Source organism: Seriola lalandi, unplaced genomic scaffold (assembly GCF_002814215.2).
Source record: "Seriola lalandi dorsalis isolate HSWRI2012SDOR001 ecotype SW California unplaced genomic scaffold, Sedor1 jcf7180002054343, whole genome shotgun sequence".
In the NCBI taxonomy this organism is placed as follows: domain Eukaryota; kingdom Metazoa; phylum Chordata; class Actinopteri; order Carangiformes; family Carangidae; genus Seriola; species Seriola lalandi.
The window spans coordinates 162896-175999 of NW_019524896.1; the positions used below are offsets into that span (position 1 = coordinate 162896).

Sequence of the window (13104 nt, forward strand, 5' to 3'; positions counted from 1 at the left end):
GCCAGTGAAACACTAATAGGCAGCAGAGTCAGATTCACAGCGGGCTTATCTGAGGACGTCCTGAAGCTCTTTACTCATTAAAATGTATTGTTACCGATGATCATGCCGATCTCACAGCTCTGGTCCCTGTATCCACAGCTCATCATCGTGCCCACCGTGTCGTTCACCATGGCAACCGAGCCTATATCGTAGTCCTGCCGAGAGAGAGAGAGAGACAGAGAGACAGAGAGAGAGGGAGAGAGAGACGGACAGACAGGTGTGTTTATGTCCTTCCTATTTATAATCTGACTACCAAATAACCTGCACACCTACACACACACACACACACACATCAGGCTACATCCGTCTCATAAAGAGAAAGTGTCACCGAGCTTTTCATCTGAGTCTGAGAGAGGGAACAAAGAGGGAGGAGATGGAGAACAACCTCCACAAACAGCGTCGAGTCAGAGTCACATTTAGAAATGTCGCTTCAAAGACACACGGGAACTTTTGCACAATTACACTTACAACACCGAGGAGTCACCTTTGTAAAAAAAAACAGACAGACAGTTTCTTCATGTTATTAGTCGTTCACTTGTCACTCCTTAGTCACTCAGTGATAAATCCATCAGAGAAGATTCAGATACTTTACCACAATGTAAAAACTCTCATACATGTTAAGTTTTACCGACTGGGCAAAGTGTGTAGTGATTTAATTAACTTGCGCAACTCTCTGGCACTGATGCACAATCGAAAATAAAATGAGGGTCCAGCTTTAATACGCAGAATATTTCAGTTGATATTATTCATGAAAATAACCTTTGAATTATTTTCTAACTTAAAATAACTTGCAAAATGGAGGACAGGTGGTATGATTAGGTTAGTTTAGCCCCTTAGTGGGTTAGTCTGGTCGTGACTCTCGGAGTGGTTTGATGCAGTGGTGATTAATGATTATTTTCAAAATCAACTGATCAGCCTGTTATTCTCTTGATGAATCAGTTAAGCCTTTTTTCTATGAAATGTCAGAGGATAATGAAAAATATCTTATTTATAATTTCGCAAAGTGAAAAATCTTGTTTTAAAGATGTTCAGTTTACAGTGATTTAAAACAGAAGGAAACATCAAACTCTCTAAAATTTGAGAAGCTGGAACCAGGCGAGGAAAACTATCAATCAAATCATTGAGGAATTCATTTTCCCTCAACCCCTCAAACCATTTAACCGACTCGCGGTTTCACCTCTCAACGTGAAATATTTTATCTTGTGTTGACCATCTCTTTGATAAAGACTGACCCCTCTCCTGCGAATGGCCTCTTTCAGCAGCTGCACCACGTCTCTTCCCTCCACTCCGGAGCAGTTGAAGCCTTTGGTCCAGCGGATCAGGATGCTCTGTGGAGAGAGAAGTTTAAAGGTGGAAATTTAATAACCAGTTTGTTTTTGAAGAACACTTACTGTGTGTGTGTGTGTGTGTGTGTGTGTGTGTGTGTGTGTGTGTGTGTGTGTGTGTGTGTGTGTGTGAGAGACCTTGTCGATTTCTTTCTGTTCGCAGGGGAAGGAGAAGGTGAAGCCCAGGGGGAGAGTTTGTCCCTTCAGGTCCTGAGAGTCGAGGAATTCGCTGAGACAGGCCGCGATGTGGTCGAACAGCTGGACAGACAGACAGATGTTTTACACTTAAACATCTGTAACACCTCAGAAGTTAAATAGTTAAAGGAAGCTCACAACTGTTTGGTACTACATAGTTTTTTTTTGGGCAGCACCAGAAACCTCTTCCTCTCTTTTACTTTTAACTCTGGGAAACTTTTTAGAACAGTAGTAAAACTTTTGTAATTCTAAATATTTTCAAGAGGTTAATTTATTAAATTCAATTTTAAGTAATATGTTTAATAAAACAGTGGGGATTATAGTGCAGTCATAAAGCCTAACACTGTTGATGCAGCAGAATCAGAGATATCCTCTTTTTTTATTCCACACATTCCTCTTTTCTTGTCAGAACCTGGCGCCTACATTACCCACAATGCAAGTCAACTTCCGATAGGTCTGTCTTAGGTGTCATTCTCGTGGACACGATATCTCAGTAATGCCTCGGCAGAACTTCATCTAATTCGGCACAAACATTCACTTGGACTCAAGGATGAACTGATAAGATTTTGGTGGTCAAAAGTCAAAGTCACGGTGACATCACAAAACACTTTTTAGCCATTACTCAAGATTTCACACAAATATTTAACATTTTATGCGACTCTGGATGAACAGGGATGTAATATATACTATAAATGCCTCCTGTGTCACCTGTTCTCCAGTCCCCAGCATGATCTCCTGAGGGATGGCACAGATCTTACTGTCCATCTTCAGCACCCTCTGCTGCTCCTCCACCACACGGACGTGAAGCACACGGAAGTTTGTTCCACCCAGATCCAACGCCAGGTAGTCGCCCTTCTCTGCCGGGAGGAACAAACAACAAACAACAACATCAGCTGATCGAGGGCGAAACGTTTGGTTTCAGAAATTTATACAAAAAATAAAAGTGGCTATTGGTGGTTAAAAGAATAAAAATACTGTGTGTAGTTAATGCTCTAACTCTTTTTTAGCTTCACCTAAACAGGAAGTGTCGGATCATTTAAAATCTATAATGTTGTTTTTTGAGTTTTACTGTTTTATCTTTGACTGATGTTCAAATGAAGCAGAAATAAAAACATGGGATTAGAGTTTTATTGTAACCCAAGATGCTGTTGTGGAATTTTCTGTATAAGATTGTAAATGAATAAAGGGCAAAATAAAACGCAGAGAGCGATGATGTCTTTGGAGTTAAATGAGATTGTGCAACAGGCGTTAAAGACGCCACAAGATACAACAACTCAAGTCTGGTCCTGTGTGTAGCGTTCAATTGTCCGTGGTACATCTGTGTTACAAAGTGTTTCTAACACACACGCACACGCACACACACACACATATACACACACACACACACACACACACTCACACACACACACACACACACACACACGAAGACACATTGCCCGTCTCTAAGAGTCTCTATGTTCTGTCCTTGAACACTGATTTTCTTTTGAGATAACACCCTCCTGCATATTTTTTCCCAGAAATGATTATAAAACTTGTAGAAAAGGTTGCTGCACATGAAGTTTACACAACCAGAGTTTGATATAAATGATAATTTACATAGTAAAAATTTAAAAGTATTCAAGATATCATGTAGAAGCTGTCAATTACGATGCACAATCATGTTTCTTTAAAAACTCATTAAGCAGTGCATTTAATCAACTCAAGTCAAAACATTTAAATCAGAGGAACTATATATATATACCGTATATATGATATATATATATATAAATCCTACTGTATATATTTCAGTTAATGATAAAACATTAGTTGCTTCCTGCCTGATGTTTCAGAGAGCAGGTAACGTCCTTACCTGTCCCGTCTGGCGTGGCCCGGACGAAGGTGGGCAGCATCTTGACGGCCGCCCTGTGATGCGAGTGTTTCCCTAAACCTCGGATCAGGTCCCTCTTCAGCCGAGCAGAAACCTCCTTCAGCTTCTCCTGGGGCAGATGGAAAAGCTCCAGGTACTTCTCCACCTGCACAGGAAAACAATATACATGTCATTTAAAATTAACTTCCTGACATGAATGTATCTGTGCAATTATTTTATTTTATTTAATGTTTTTTATTCTTTGGATTAAAATAACAAACTTGTCGTCAGATAAATATGAATGTTGTTATATTTTTGCTTTAGATTGTCACATAATAAAAGCACAAACATGACTTGAGCCTTGAGAGAAAAACCAAACAGTGAAGGCGACAGAAGAGAGTTCACATCTTTATCCACAAGATGGCAGCGTTCCCTCACAGTCTGCACACACTGACCAGTTTAAACCAGCGTTTCCTCACAGTGTGGTCGGGGTTAGTCGACGAGACTTACGGCTGTGGTCGGGTATGAAAGGGAAAAATACAAATCAATGGAGAAACAGACTGAACAGACGGTTTGTCACGTGGTATTTCTAGGAATTTGTGGCCATTTAATTTACAAAACTGATGAGAATAAAATGAGAAAATGAGCAGTGGACTGTTTATATGTGCAGCTTTTACTTCTGCAGGAGCTGGAACAGAAGAGGTGGAGTAATCTGAACCAAGTCATTATTTCTTTAAAACAATAAAAAATCAAGTTGGATTTAAAGTTGGATAAAGGCTTTTGATGTCGTTCTCCCTTGTTGACAAACGGCCAGAACGTGTGGGACCTGGACCTCGAATCCAGATGTTCTTGGTCTTTCTTTGGTTAATAACAAGTAAAAGTACTGAACTGAAATTCATCTCAGTAGATAATTGCTCAAAGAAACAAGAGGGGTTTCCTCTGCAGTGGGCCGAGAGACGCTTTTAAAGAAGAGTAAAAAATGAGTAAAAATGATGTTTTGACTCAAATTTAAAGCTCTGGTTCTTGGCAATAACAAACAATATCAACACAGGTGTGAGAGAATGAGTTTGTCTTTTGACTTTCAGTCTTCTATCACAGCTTATTGCACCATTTTAACAATACACTGAACTTTATGATATCTAATGATCATATATCAAATATTGGTCATATAATTTTAGATTTGTTCATTAAAGTTAAAGTTGGACATTTTGTGTGAAAAGCTTAATTCCTCACAGTCAGAGTTGCAGATGTTCAGGTTGATATCCTCATTTCTTCACATTAAATATGAAGCTATAGCCCACAGCTAAGGTTAGCTTAGCTTAGCATAGCATAAACACTGGAAACAGAGGGGAAACAGCTAGCTTGGTTTTGTTTAACGTCAAAACAACTGTTTGTTCATTTGTTTATCACCATTCGGTTGTTGGTTATGTGCTGAACCATTCCTTGGCTCTGAGCAGCTGCTACCTTAACCAGCTGTTTGCAGCTGGAACAGCAGCTCAATATGAATTCAAAGACCTCCAGAGTGCGAGGCTCCTGAAATGTGTCAGGGGCAGAGTCTGCAGGAAGAGGCCTGGCTGGTACAGCCTGTTATGATCCTCTGGAGATGGCAGCAACTATTCACATTTCTCTTCCTGTTTTCCCGCTTCTTTCAGAGCTGGAAAAACACAGCACGGGTTTTTGAAGGCTGTGATGATCAAACTGTCTCTACATTCACAGGTAGCTCAGCACAGGACGGGCGTTCAGGGTGCGATCACAGCTACACGTTCAACAACAAACCTGTCGTAGGAAAGTTTTTGCATTTTTGTTTAGGTTCACATTCTGACTGATTAGCAGTGAGTCAGAGGTTCAGAGTGTTGCAACTGTGCACAGGAAGATGTTGTCATGGACGGAGTGCCATGTGTTTCTCGTTGTTGTGTTTTATACTACCCCTCCCCCTATGCTTCTACCACCACCCCCCCTCCTGCAGCGGGTGGTGGCTGTTTCCACATGTTCATCAGGGTCTGGAGCACAAAGTCGTCTGCAGCAGATTCCTGTTATAGTTTTTGTCCCTCATGTCCCCCTATGTCTGGACCCCAATGCAAAGGGCCTAATTCACTTATATATTACTACACTATTATATTACTACATACAATGTAAGATTCTACATCGCATTCATTATACTAATGTTAGACCAGCAAACACATTTCCTGGCACAAGCGACGCACTTTTCCTTTCCATCTTTTATTTATTTAGTTATTAAAATGTTTCTAATCATTATTTTGTTTTGTTTTAACTTCAATAAATATTTTTAAAGATTAAAGTAGAGTTTTTCTTTGTTTGAGTTTTTATCAGTTCAACATAAGTGATTTCCTCTATAAACTTGTGGTTTTATTTCAACAGTTTGAAGCACAAAGAGGTAAAATTACACAATAATCAGAGAAAAATCCAAAAACTGAGAGAAATTGTTGATCAGAATTCATTTTTTCTTCTTTCTTCTCCCACGAATCATCTGACGACCCCTCAGATTTATCTGGTGACCCCCCCCCCCGGTCGGGAACCACTGTATTAAATTAACAAAATGTCTATGACGTAGTTAAAGCAGCTCCACCTGGAGATGTACCTGGACAGTATTTCTACAGTGTCGTACTGGTACTGAGCACTTTGGTTCAGAGCAGTGGAGGGTAAGTGAGGGCAGGGGACAAAACGAATCACCCCCAGATGATGATGTGCTGCTTCCTGCACTGTCTCTACGGACTGCCTTTGTTGTATTGTCCTTATTGCCCCCCCCCCCCCCCCCCCCCCCCTCCCCCCCCCCCCCCCCCCCCGACAAAATGAATTTCCCTTTTGGATGAACGTGAACTCACATTTGACACTTCCGCGGCTCAAACCGCAGCCATGAGACTGAACTGTGATATGAAACTAAGCTCCGCTGCAGACGGACACATCACACTTGCAGTTTAATATAAACTTTGTTCCGTGTTTTCGCTCGGTGTGACCTCTGCATCGCCCTCCCGTCAGCTGACCCGTACAGCGTGAGCAGGTTCTGGCCGTACAGATAAAAAGTTGCAGTGCGAGTTAAAACAACGTATATGTACAGATTAATGAAGCGGAGACAAAGACTGACGACTGACGAGAAAGGAACAAACACTTGTGTTTCAGTTTTCTGAACCTTTCTTGACCTTGTTTACTGTAAAACGCTGTGACCTGTGTTTGTTTGCAGCCGGAACAACAACGACAAGACTTCAGTCAGATGTTGCCTCGGCGCCAAATGCACTCATATTGAATTATTATTATTAAGTTCAATATTTATATAGTTATCTCCAAATCTACAGCAACAAAACAGCTCGGCTGATATTTGCTTTTTCTTATTTATCAGATGTGACATATGACATGTACAGTACAGCTGAGGCTGATGGGATATCACCAGCCTTGCACCTTTGTCACCTGAGTTTCAACACATTGAAACATGGATGAGCAGAAACTGTGTCCCTGAACACACCACAACAGGTGTTTATACACAGAGTATGACGGGGAATGTTTTCTTTAGCTGGCGTCTCTCACCATCACACACGTTCTTTACTATAAGAGTCTGACAGACGAGTTTCAACAACCTGCTGCCGAAAAATATGGTTATATGAGGATATTATCAAAGAGACACTGTGTGTAATAAATGGTAAAGGTGTCATTTGATCTGATGATCGGCTTATTACTGGTCTGTCACCAGTGCCTCGCAGAAGGCGACAGGGTTATTATTAGTATCATGGACGGACCAGAGCCTCTGTATAAAGTGACCTTTTACATCTCTTGATAGAAAGTTGATCAAACGACCACAAAGAGACAAAAATCACCAGAAAGAGACGAAAAGCATCTTCAGAAATGAGAAAAACAATATGGCTGCCTCCTAAAAGTCGAGATTCAACTCAGATTTTCACATCTTCAGCTCACATCAAGAGCACGGCAGCTGTAAACTTTACAAACCAAGTCTAAGGTGGAAACAGACGGCAGCTCGACACTCTGATTGATTCCATTATTTACGGATCATTTTATTTTGAAAAATATTTTCTCTGATTTGCTGATTTGTCATTTTTGCTTGTGACTTTTTCTGTTTTTCACCGCCCATTAAGCTTTTCATATGAAATGTACTACATAAATTAAGTTTATTAAGCATTATTATCATTGTTATTGCACTAATGTGTGATTCTTAAAGTATATATATTTATTTTATGCCTTTATTCGACAGGACAGTAGAGAGACAGGAAATGGGGAGGCAGAGAGGGGGAATGACATGCAGTAAAGACCGTCTAATGCGGGACTCGAACCGGGGCCGACTGCAGCCTCTACACGTGGGGCGCCAGCTTAGACCACTACGCTACACGACGCCCTTAATGTGTGATTCTTCCCAGTAGTTTTTGAATTAAGCCTTATTATAAAACCAGGATCAGGATCAGGACTGGTGTCTGGATGTTTGCAGACACTGACAAAGTGTTGATACACACACACACTCCTCCTCTCTTTGTCTTCCTCCTCCTCCTCCTCTTCTTCTTCTTCTCTTTCATGACCTGCAGTATTTTTCCACAGACGTGTTTGTTCCCTCAGCCTCATTTTTATTCGCTCTGTTTCTCAATAAATCCTGCCTGTACATGCTCATTCCTGCTTTCACGTCAGCGGAGGTGTGGCCGACTTCATTCCTGCATCATGACACTGAACTATTAAAATGCTTATTTTAAACTGCGAGGGCTCATCCTGCAACATATGATATATATCTGAGTAAATGTCTAAGAGCAACAATAAATAAAGGTTAATCTTAAAAGAAGGCTGTGGGTCAGTACCAGAGTTAGCACTGAGTTAAACAGCTGAGCCAAACTACAGCTCAGTCAGACAGGATTAGAGCTGCAACAATTAGTTAATTAATCAGTAAGACAATCAGCAGAAAATTAATTGGCAACTATTTTGATCATTTAATTACTGTTTTAGTCATTTTTAAAGTATTTTTCACCATTTTCTGGATTAAACAATCAATAGAATAATGGAATAATCACAGAAATAATTAGCAGATTAATGGATAATGAAAGTAAAAATTGTTGCAGGCCCAGATGGGATTAATGTTACAGGGGGGAAGTGGAAAATTAAGGATTCAAAGTGCTCCTCATGTGAACTCACAGACATAAAATATATCGATAACATTCAGAGTGAATGACACTTCCTGAGGATATCATTATCTCTGAACAATAAACGTAAATCCACTTTGCAGAACTCCCCTGATAATCACCATCTTTTAAGTTGTCTTCAGTATTAAATGAATGCAGTGGTAGTCATCTGCAAACAGGAGCTGCTAATATCTAATTCGGCAAACTAGGGGCTGAATATAAAATGGCTCGAATCTGTAGCTGATCACGTCATTATTTCTGTCAAACACCATGCTGCTTGTCACGAACACACCAGTGACTGAGTGCAGTAACATCTTAAAAAAACCTCCCTCATGTTTGCATCATGTTTGACTACGAGAAACCTGCAGGAGGTTTTCTAGGAATAAAGAGGAGTGTTGGGTTGGGTTGGCTGTGACTCCTCCATCCTCCATTACAAAATTAAGGAAATGAAATCATGACTCATCTAATTGCTGAAAATCCTTCCAGCAGCAAAGCACCTTTTTACACTGATAATATCTGTTCTATTCAACAAGAGCAGGAGGAGGTGTGAAATATCATTTACTGCATGAAATACTACAGAAGTATGTGGTTGGGAAATGTTATCAACTAACGCTAAAAAATCTCAAAAATACATCTAAAGAATATATTGAGATGGTTCTCTGCAGTAATAGAGTGTACATTATTAATTAATACACTGTTTATTCAGAGTAATAAATCAATCAAATATGAAATAATACTGATAAATAGCTGCTATTTATTTGCTACGCATGTCACCCGGTCTGAAAGAGACTTCGTGGTCGTTTTTGCATCTCTTTGCGATCGCTTGACTTTTTTATTCCTCCCCAACAAAAAAATGTTAATAGTCACTTCATACAGATGGTTTCAACCTAGGAAGTATGTCCTCTTCAGGTGATACGTACCTTACTGAGCCTGTCCGGAGGGATGCCGTCCACGTGCAGGTTCACGGTCTCTCCACTCATTTTAGGCTTCTTGCCGTTTGCCGCTGCGTTGCTCATCTGGACAAAGGAGGTTAAAAGCGTCAATTCACCCAAATTAGAAAAAACATTTTGTCATATCCGTCGTGACATAAAGCCAAGGTCTCAAAAAAAATACAATTTTGACCTGCTGGTGGCGCTACAGGTGGGTTCAGAGTCATTGGGGTTCATCCTCTGGGGAACAAGAATGTCTGTACAAAATTTCATAGCAATCCGTAAAGTAGTTGTTGATGTGTGCTGTTGTTGATGTGAGTTGTTTGATATGAGCTATGATGCTAGCATGGCTAATAAAAACTGAAAGACACAGGGTCCCTGTTACAACTAAACTGTACCAAAAGTAAAATTCTTGTCCACAGGAAAGTCTGTATTGTGGTAAAAAAAAAAAAAACATGTCCTCTGTAGTTCATCTGTGCGCTCAGTCAGTCACAGTGTGGTTTAAATACGGCTAAATACACACACTGCTTAGCTTGTAGCTTGTGTGGTGAGATGCTAATGCTGAATCTGTAGATGACAGGAGGTTAAAGTTTAATTTATAAAACTGGAACATGATATTAGAGTTTTCTATTCTAAAGCTGGTATCTTTTTAGGTTCTACAGTCCTGACAAAAGTTAGCATTTTAACAAAAAGTATTTTGTTAGCATTTGACCAGTCGTAGCAACAGACTTGCTAGCTAGCAAAACCTCTAGGTAATGTAGCTTAGCTGCTAAACATAAACGCAGACAAATATCTGTAAAGTAGTAAAGCTAGACTAAACACTTTTGTTTATCAGTTACATGATCCCAAAATATGTTTCTCTAGCTGTAGTACTACCTTTAATTTATTGAGTTAAAGCTGAATATAATGTATTTTGGATTGCTAAAAAGCTAAAATGTTAGCTACAGGAAAAGCAGTGTCTTGTTTGAAGCGTAGTTTCACAGACCTTGATATATGAACAGTTTCTGAGCAGGTTGGTGAAAATATTTCTCAATTTTCTTTTCACACTTGCAGCAAACTGGTTTTATGTATTAGATATATATACATAGGCTATATGTTTCTTCTGGCTGCAAACACTTAACAGTAAAATAAAACTACATTACAACATGCTCCTCTTGTGTGTGACCTGCTCAACTTACCAGCGACATGGTCCATAAATGATCTGTTTGGCAAGTTACAAGTTAAACTTTCAATTAACCAATAAAACAGTGATGATGTGATATTGACAGTAATAAAGTCACATGGCAAGTAGTCTGTTGACTCATTTTATAGACGCTTTGTGGTCTGTCATGATGCTCAAATATTTGTTATTGTTCACTAGCTGTGTACAATCTCACCTTTCATCAATATTTGCTATCGAGCCTCAATTTACATCTTTTCCATTATCCTTGCTAGCAGATAGCAATGTTGGTCAGTTTACCACTTGGTTCAGACTTAAATATCTCAACAAATATAGAATCGATTATTGTGACATTTTGTACAGATATTAATTTTCCCTAGAGGAAGAATCCTAATAACTTTGGTGAACCTCTGACTTTTCCTGTAGCGCCACCAGCAGGTTAAAATGTTTGAAATGTCTCGACAGCTACTGCAAGGAAATTGGATTAAATCTTAACTAGTCAATTCTTTGGTTTATGACCAAAATACTTCCAAAACAAATTAGCTAATTAGCACTAATTAACATGTTTTAGTGCTAATGATCTACTGTTATAGCACTAAACACAAGGGTTAAATTATTTATTTCAATTGCAAATTTGACTGACACTGCTTGACAATGACTCTGTGTAAAAATCTAGTTTTAAGACCTGGACTGTTTTAGTTAATTTTGTGGTTGTTCCATATGAGAACTCCAACAATTATTCTCATTATTAATAGATCTGACAATTATTTTCTTTAATAATTGACTGGTGTTTAAATTTAGCTAGAGTGGAAGAAAATTGTGAACAAATAACAAGACAGTGATTATAAATAAAAAGTCTGTTTAATTCGTAAGTCAAAAATAAATTTATCATCAAGGATTTATATTTTATCTTTCACCTCAGTCAAAAATTTCACTTTTAGTCTTTTAATTTGACGAGTCCAGATCTCTGCAACACTGAAAATCCCCCGAGGAAACACGGAGGCTGTGACACCTGAAGCTCCAGCTGATGACAACACTCAGGAAAAAAGTTTTGTTGTACTTTTGGGTGGAGTGTCCCTTTAAGATCAAATTACAGGAACGACTGGTGGCTCTTTAACTCCGCCTTTTGAACTCAACCAATAAGAAAGAAAAGTTTCCAGGACTAAATACTGCCCCCATCATCACACTGCAATGAAAACCTGCAACACTCACTCTTCTCGCACCTGGATGTCGCACACACAGGTTGTGTTTCAGCCACGCCCCGGCAGACACACCTCAGGACGGACACAGTTTGCAACAGTTTGGTATTTGGCTCATTTATAAGAATTTATTTATTTTCTCGCCCAGATCTGACTCAAAGTCTTTTAAAGTATCAGACTGGTTTAAAAACAACTCCAATGTGCAGGATTATCACATCCAGAATCTGATCTGTCACCTGAAACCAAGTCTGGCTCTTCGCTGGGCCTCTACAGGAGCAGCAGCCACAGGCTTTTGACAAGTCTGACCCATTTAAAAAGTTTCATCAGATCATGTCAGGTGGATCTGATCTACCTGGAGGCGACAGAAAACACACCAGACCAGTCGGTTCATGAGCTGACAAAAGATCCTGAGATGTTCAAACGCCTGACATGCCAGCGTGACGTCTATAGTCCAGTGTGTGAGATAATCATGAGCACAGCAGCTGAGGGTTCAAATCTGGGGTTCAGGGGCCGCTCTGGGGCCCTTTAAAGAGGAAGCTGAGGGTCCCTGGGTGAAAAGTAGGAGTCGATTGATGAGAACTAGTTTTACTTTTAAAAGCTTCACTGAAACGTATCGGACACAACAGGAAAAGAAAAGCTCGACAATAATCAAACAGCTGATCAACATGTAAAAATAAAAACTGGCTGCACATTTAAAAAAAGAAAAAAGAAAAAAAGAAGCTGCAAAACCTGAGAAAAGTAAAGTTACTCACCTCTCCTTCCCGCGCTGCTCGAACTGACAGCAGTCAACTTCCTCACTGACTGAGACGGAGTGAGAGAGCTCAGTCCGGGACCGTGTTTAACACCCACCTCATCTGAGGACGAGGGATTAATGTCGCAACATGTGGAGACGCGCGCTGTTCGCTTCTCTGCGCGGAAAGACGCGGAACGACGCGGAACGACGCGGAACGACGCGGAGGATGCGGTGGATGCGGCGGCGCGGATAGAAACAGCTGATTTCACGTTTCAGAGAGGACACCGGGCTGTGGAGACGGTGAAGCGGAGGGAAACCTCGGCAGGACCACATTCACCTTAAATTAATCGTCACTACAGTTGATTTAAAATTAATTTAATGCTGCTAAATTAATAAAACTATGGTCACATGTTTTGACGCACTGCCCACGTGACGGTTTTATCCCGCAAAACTATCTAAACATCTCAAATAATCAAATTTAATAGGCTACTTTTTATAATTACACTTTTACCAGTCAAAGAATGACGGAAACCACAAGGGACAAAAAAATTAC

The 13104-nt window shown here is 39.9% G+C and overlaps 1 protein-coding gene across 1 annotated transcript in view; it reads right to left on the reverse strand.

Annotated features, from left to right (window-relative positions):
• LOC111656093 (hexokinase-2-like) overlaps nucleotides 1–12681 on the reverse strand; it is a 21086-nt gene extending 8405 nt beyond the window's left edge. The window contains exons 1-7 of the mRNA XM_023407682.2: nucleotides 12571–12681; nucleotides 9452–9547; nucleotides 3409–3571; nucleotides 2268–2416; nucleotides 1503–1622; nucleotides 1272–1367; nucleotides 95–194 (exon numbers count right to left, since the gene is read on the reverse strand). Coding sequence (XP_023263450.1) covers nucleotides 95–194; nucleotides 1272–1367; nucleotides 1503–1622; nucleotides 2268–2416; nucleotides 3409–3571; nucleotides 9452–9547 — 724 coding nt within the window. The 5' untranslated portion in view covers nucleotides 12571–12681. The remainder of the gene's footprint in view (nucleotides 1–94; nucleotides 195–1271; nucleotides 1368–1502; nucleotides 1623–2267; nucleotides 2417–3408; nucleotides 3572–9451; nucleotides 9548–12570) is intronic.
• Nucleotides 12682–13104: the final 423 nt, after the last annotated feature.